Genomic DNA, 7,550 nt, shown 5'->3' with positions numbered 1-7,550 from the left:
GGGCTCCTCCATGCAGCTCCTGCCACCACTGTTCTCATCTGACACCTGCGCCCATTCAACCCCTAGCTCGGCCGCCATTTGCCAGGCCGCCCCTCCCACCGCATCAGTCCCCGCAGAGGACCTACCTCTGGCTCCCTCACTTCTCCTTTGTAGCTCTAATTCCAGGAAGCTAGCTTTCATCTCCAGTGGTGCTCAAATGCTTCACGCCGGTTTGATGGAGCTCTCCATCTTTAGTCTGTGAGTACTGGCTGGGTGAATATTTCCTTCTGGGTCACCTGAGAGCCCCTCACACTTTGCATGGGAACCATTTACCTTCCTGGGGGTTCGAACACTGTAAGCTGTCTGTGGGGTGGGTCGTGCCTGCCTAGTTCATGGTTACAGCCTCAGACCGCGGCACTGTGCCTGGCCCATGGCTAACACCCCATAAATATTGAGACTCTCAGCATCACGGAAAATGTTTACATATCCCTCAGTTGATAGTAACAACAATAAAAAATGTATACATAGCAAATATTTACTCTGTGCCAGGCTCAGGTCAGGGTCCCTGATTATTTCTCAGCCTAGATGATGATTACACATGTGCCTGCTTTAAAACTGAGTAAGTTATCCATAGGTTTTTATGTACTTTGGGGTGTATACGTTATTTCGTCACAATATTGAAATTGGAGTCCCTGGGTATATGTCTGTGTTCATGTGCAAGTCTGTGTGTGGGTATACATGTGTGAGTTTGTGTGTGTGTGTGTGCACATATAGATACACACATATACACAATACATACACATACGTACTAAATATATATAGGTTCTTGGTCTTTATCCTGTAGCTGCTCATTTGCCCACATGAGCTTGCTTTGAGGCACAGCTAAGGGCATCTCCGAGTTGGCAATCCAGATCAAGGAGCAAGAATCCAGGGGTTCCTATTAATAAGAGATAACACAGAAGTGATTGGAAGGTATGCCACTGAGTCTTACGACCCCTGTTAATCTTTAAAGTGTGAAAAGTGTGGCAGACAGGACTATCGGTTTTGAAGTCTTCCTTCTATGAATTTCTTCATGTTCTTTGCAGTTGAACCACTTGCAGCTCACTTTCATTCTCTTCTTAAAGACGGGGATCATAAATTGGCTCACATCTTTCCCGGTGGCTCATGGACTTTAGATAGAAGGCAAATCTTTCCAGAATCCTTGCTTTCGGTAACAAAGCACTCTGCATGCTGATACTTACATGGATGTATTTATAAGGCGTAGGACATTTCCCCTCCCAAATGATCCCATCTTAGTCAATTACATCAGAATCTCTGGGAGTGAGTCCCAGCAAGGCTCTAGGGAGTTGGTCCCCAAATCTTATCTTAGGCTCAGTCTCTCGTCTGAACTTCATTCTCTTTGGAGTATGTCCATCTTTTTAGTCTATGCTTATTGGCTGGATGAGTATTTCCATCTGGGTGACCTGAGAACCCCTCACACTTTGTGTATCAAAAAATGTAATGAGGTCCCTTCTAGATCTGGTCCTCCTCCCATCTTCTTTTTCACTCAGGCTTGGAGCCTGGGATGGTCCCTGACTTTGCATCCAGTAAGCCTGAGGCCTGTTGCTTCTCCATCCTCCAGAGCCCTCCCATCTCTCCCCTCCATTCTGGGTGCTCAGGCCTCCTTATCTCTCACATGATGTTAGCACCTGCCAGAGTCTCCCACCTCCGTTTCACCGTGGACAGACTGCCAGGACTTCCTTCCACAGCCAAGAGTTGATTTTATCCTTTCTCTGCTCAGAAACCTTTAATAACTCCCAACTGTTCCTGATGGCATTTGTTATCTGCTTGAAACTACCTCTTTTTAATCTAATTCCTCCCTCCCTCCCTCTCTCTGTCTCCCTCTCTCTGTCTCTCTCTCTCTCTCACATACACACACAGAGTCTTGATCAAAATAAACAATTCACAGTTTCTCTAACATATCTCTAAGTTTCTCTTAACTCTGACTTTGCTCATGCTGATCTCCCCCTTACACCTCATCTGCCTCTTGAAATCCCACCCACCCTTCAAACCCAATTAAAATGCCACATATCCAGGATGACTTCTAACTGCCTCCAACTATTCCCGCATCCTACCAAATCCCGAATCCCGTATTCCCATGTCACACCCATTCTGTCTTGTGTCAGTTGTCTTGGTCTCCTAACTAGATGGTAGGCGCCCTGAGACTACAAGCTGAGTTCTGTTCTCCGGTCATGTTTTATAGATGGCAGACACTCCACACTTTTTGTAAAAGTTTATGAAGCTATGTTAAGTCGGTTTGTCTTAGGGAACGACCCTGTTAGCCACACGTAGCCCCTGAAATAGTTTTATATTTTTCCCACAGATTTCTTGCAAAGGATGTATTTTCTCTTGTATGCATGCTTTAAATATGTTTATTTAAACCTTGCATTTGCAGATTTAACTCATTAATCTATGGAAAACACCTGCCACATAACCCAACGGGCAAAGCCAGTCGTTGTGATCAAGCCAGACAGATAGCCATCACACATTCGATCAGAAAAAGTGTGACTTTATTCTCAAATTCGAATAAACGTGGGTGCTAAGTTTTAGATGGGAACCCTACCAGGGCTTCTGGAGGAAGGAAGGCACTGCCCACTTGAATATTTCTTACCGATGCTATTTTGCTCTCTTTATTCTCTTGCAGGAGGGCTGCATCCTCCAGGTGTCTCTTTGATTTTACACCCCGAGGTAATGTACCCGAGTGAAATGCAGGATCGATGATAAGCTCATCTTGCTTCTCTAATGTAAAGGCTCCTTGCATTGGGCAGGTGGCGATGTGGAAACTGGCCGTCCACGGGTTTGAAATGCATAAAAATAGAAGTTGAATTTCTGAAAACGAATTTCACTGAAGCTCTCCCTGCCTGTGTACCCCCTAAAAAGTCTCTTTGTACCGCAAGAATGTGTGCTCCTCAGTGTGAAGGCAGTTGACCTGGCATGAAATCACACGGATACACCTTGTTAGGGTTTTAGAAAATTGACCTTCCACCCAAGAAGGAAAGTCAAAGGTCACTTTGTTGCTTCACAAGATTCCCAGGTTCTTCCAGGTGAAATCGCTCTCTGAGAGGCAGTTTCATCAAAGAAAAGATCCCATCAAACTATTGGAACTCTTAGAAAGCCAGCTGAGTGTCACGTGTGGTTGCCTGTACCCTCCCCGAGTGGTGGGACACGCTTGAGTTTTTATGGAGTCCCTGATAACTGAGCTGTCTGGGTGATATGCCACCCCATGCCCAGCAAGGGTTCGGTTTAATTCTGGGATGGTGCTCTCTTGTTTATACCCAAATGCCTACCACCACAGCATTGCCACCAGTAATCGTAACCATACCCTTTACCACATTTAATTGGTACCCTAAATGAACTAGACACAATGCAGAACTCATCATGAGACTTAGTACCCTTACTATTATTAGCCTTGGAGAGCACTCATGTGATTTTACAGATATCCTGTCTGGCACTAAGGTTGTCTGAAAAAGAATCTTTGTTCAGTCCAAATTCTTCGGCAATTAGGTCATTTGATTTTGCCGTGAGTTTGGCCTGAGAAAGAGTCCTATGGATAGGACAGGGCAGACTCACCTTTGGAGAGCCCCATGCTTACACAGTTTGGGGCAAACTCATCAAGAACGAATAATAAAATTTCAAATGGCTTCAGTTTGTTCAGCCTCACAACAAACCACCTCTAGTGCAAGAACAGTGATCAGGTTTCTGGCAGAGGGCCTCACACTCAGAATACACATTTGGATTATTCCAGGCATGTTTGGACTTAAGAGCCACATGCTTTTCCATCTCTGGGGTCTGTACGATCCACTGCTTGGAAGGTGAATCAGACCCTGATAAAAGCAAGCGAGGGGTTCTCTGCTGAAGGTCTGGCTGTTGTTCCAAGACAGAGGCTGCAAATTGGTGGGCTGTGGGCCAGACCTGGTCTGCAGATGGTTCGTGGTGGTAGTGTTTTGTCTTCTTGTTCAGTGTTATTTAAAAAACGTGAATTAAGCTTGTCAAACTATAAAACCTACAAAATTTCAAATAAAAGGCTGATTTTTTTTCTTCTCTTGAGAAACTGAAAGGCTATTCCACAGTGGCCTTGGACCTGACAAAATGACAGCTTTAGAGGGACATGCTTGTCCGTTGGCCCAGTCCCTACCTGGCTGTCTTCATTTTTTCATATTTCCTGCCTGATCTTGGAGCCATTTGATTCAGGGCAAGGCCCTTTTCCAGACCAGGGGCCTCACTGGCCTCATCGTACTCCTGCTCTGTCCCTATCCTAATCCCTTTGGACTCTGATTTCTCATCTTTTTGATGTCCTAATGATGTTTATATTTTTTCTTTTAAAATAGTAATTAGCCATGCATCATTAATATTTACACCCCATTTTGTTAACCACATTGTTTTATAAGTCTTTTGCTTTTTCAGCGTGCACTGGGCCTTCTTCGATTAGTTCATAAAGAATGACTTGGATTTATTACAAATACCTGAACTTTTGTGCTTGATTTCACACTTCACGTCAGCTTCTTCCCTTTTCTAAAAGTGACACATGCTTAATTTTTAAAAAAATTAATGGCCAGTTTGGCAATGTTAGGCCCCCTACTGATATCAGTGGGCGGTCCCAACAAGACTAGGATTGAAAACTGTTTCTTTGGATTATTATCTCTGTGATAGCGGGGTTGTCATCCTCCAAGTACTCCTCAGACCTCTCTTCTCCCCCGTGTATGGACTGTAATACACTGCAGAGGGCATATTCAACCTTTCATTCTGGATCTCTACACTACTGTTCACTAAATGTTGGCTTCTGCATAAACTCCTTGGGATTTTACATGAAAAAATTTCAGAATTAAAAGGAAAAAAATGTGATGGGATTTATTGTCGATTGATACCTGAAATCCTTTTTTGAAAAAAAGGCACAGTATCAATCAGGGTAGCAAGCAACAGAAACATACTGCCAGTTCATGGGGATGTAGTTAGCTGTCGGGCAACTGGAGTGTCTTTGAGAAAACTCTCCATTTACTTGGCGGGTGTGTGTGTGTGTGTGTGTGTGTGTGTGTGTGTGTGTGGAATTCAACAGGTTTTTTTGTTTTTTTGTTTTGTTTTTTTCCCCCGTATAATTCCACTGCATTTAGATTCGAGTTTGAAAAAAAGTCCTGTTTGGGGGCACCGAATTTCCATTCTAAAAAAAAAAACTACGAAAACCGCAGTTTAAAAAAATTAACTCCCAGTAATTACTTTCTTCAAATTAACACACAGCCTATATAGTTGGAAAAAGAAAAGGTTTTTGGATATATATTTTATTTGACAGTGTTTTAGAATATCATACAGTAAACAAGATTTCTGTAAAAGTTAATTTATCCATAGTGGTGCGTTTCATAAAAATAGTTGCTCACTTACAGTCTTTCTGTGACTATTAATACATGGAATTATATTTATAGAGATACAGCTGTACAGGGTAAATTCACAGCTAACACTACACACAAATATTATTTGGAATGGAATTCAGATGCTGTGCTGTCTTCACGGGTTATGGATTACAGCCGCATAAAGCAATTACTGCACAAGTAGTAGCTGTGAACTGTGCAAATTAGAGTTTATGCAAGCGTAATCTCAACTTTTTTATCCTTTCGTAACACATGGAAAATAAAGGTCAGAGGATACAGTACCGGGACGTGCAGCTACACTACAGAAGCATTGTCCAAAACCAGATTCAATAAATTAATGGCAAACTATACTGGATTTCTAGTCCAGGGGAGAAAGACTAATTGAGATTAAACCAAAAGTATTGTAAACTGCTACATGTGTTTGTTTGTGCTTTTGTTTATGATGAATGGATTCCATTTTTGGAAATTGCTTTTACAAGCTGCAAGATTCTTCACTTGAGGCTTTCAACCATATTCTCCTCTTGTCAAACAACTAAACTACTCCTATGCCTGATGGAAATTAAATGGCTAGTGCTCAGGTTACTGCAATTTACAGAGAAGGAAAGAGTCAACGGAGGGAGGCTATTATGTGTGACCTTGGGTGATGGCCCTGATCTCCCGTTTTACTTGTTTGACTACAAGTTCAGGGAGGTGAGGCTTATTTGCGTTTGAACTCCTGTAAGGGCCAGAATCTGGGAAGGATGAAACCTCATTCATTCAGGACAAATTAAAGAGAAACTGCCCTCAGAAACAGTTTGCCTTTTAATATGTGTAGCTACAAATAAGTACCAATGGATAATTAACTGAAGGTAACATTTTACAAAGGAATATTAAAAGGGCAGGGAAGAAAGGCAAGCCTTAGAATTTCAGTAGGGGATCAACCATAGATCCACAGAAGATAAACAGAAACATCTAGAGGTTGCTAAAGAAATTTAAAAAATGGCAAAGAATACAAAGACAAGCAAACCAAATGAAAATAAAAGGAGAAAGGATAAGGAAAGATAAAGCAGAAACGAACGCTAAAAGGTTCACATTCTTTTATGAAAATAAATTGGCCATTATATGATTTTTTAATATTGGGGATTCATTATAATCTGAGAAATACAGGAGAAACACTTTGCCTCTGCTCTATCAAAGTGAAAATGAAGTAACGGAAAGAGGATTTTAAAAAAGACAATAAGTGAAATAGAACACTGCTGTCAAAGAAGCTACTATCTTTGCTAGCCTGAGACAATAGGAAAGCCTTTTCATAAAGGAACTGCAGCGTTGCCAATCTTGATTGAACAAATTGTGGTCCTTCAATTATAAAATGCACATTTTAGATGAAAACCAATTAAGATCTATGAGCTAAACTGCAAAATTCTGACTTACGGCAATCTGTTCCCTAAGATACAATTTTTTTAAACCTTTTTTTTCTACCACTGAAAATGTACAGAAATATGATTTGATCACAGAAATGGCAGTAAAAATGGCATCACACCAATGAATTCACTAGATTTCTAACTCGTCCTGCAGTATGCAGGGAACGTTGCTGCTAATACCGGTGATGGATGCCACGGGTGAGCCATGGAAACATGTTATGGGCGAACAGTTCCAAATGTTTCAAAGAAACCTTTTAACCCCTGTCTAGATATGTCGAGAACAATTTATTTACAACTCTTTAGATCAATTAAAAGATATAATCTTGTCTCAGTTTCCGCTTGCTCCGTGCAGTTTGATTTTTAAGGCGATATTCCAGTTTGTGATTGCTCTTAACTTGTCCAGTTTCTTGATATTAGAGTTTGGATGGCATCCAAATCCTTCATGCAGTGGGGGTAAATTTTTTTTCTTTCTTTCTTTTTCTTCTTCTTCTTCTTTTTTTTTTTTAACTAAAGCTACACTGCACTGTCTCTCTGTGATGTTCTTCACGTTATTTTGGTTCTTCCATAGCTGCCAAAGCCCCCACAATGGAACCGGGGGCTTTAGCGTCAGTTTGGGTCTGCGCGTGGACGCTGTACCGCCCATGCTCGTTGGACACGTGGGACTTCACGTCGATGCTCCCAGGCCTCGGTGCCTCGTGGATCTATGCGTGTGACAGTGAAAATAAATTAAAACGCCGTGAGACGGAACCTAGGACGAACGGCCTGCAGGCGT

The 7,550-nt window shown here is 42.0% G+C and overlaps 1 protein-coding gene across 1 annotated transcript in view; it reads right to left on the bottom strand.

The window, feature by feature from the left end:
* Nucleotides 1-814: 814 nt before the first annotated feature.
* MAGI2 (membrane associated guanylate kinase, WW and PDZ domain containing 2) overlaps nucleotides 815-7,550 on the bottom strand; it is a 1,320,571-nt gene continuing 1,313,835 nt past the window's right edge. Inside the window, exon 22 of the mRNA XM_032401138.1 lies at nucleotides 815-916. Within this exon, the coding sequence (XP_032257029.1) occupies nucleotides 828-916 (89 nt within the window). The 3' untranslated portion in view covers nucleotides 815-827. The remainder of the gene's footprint in view (nucleotides 917-7,550) is intronic.

Source organism: Phoca vitulina, unplaced genomic scaffold (genome assembly GCF_004348235.1).
Source record: "Phoca vitulina isolate PV1807 unplaced genomic scaffold, GSC_HSeal_1.0 scaffold4, whole genome shotgun sequence".
NCBI classification, from domain to species: domain Eukaryota; kingdom Metazoa; phylum Chordata; class Mammalia; order Carnivora; family Phocidae; genus Phoca; species Phoca vitulina.
Note: the sequence above shows the minus strand (reverse complement) of the source record. Positions and strands in the feature narration are given on the sequence as shown.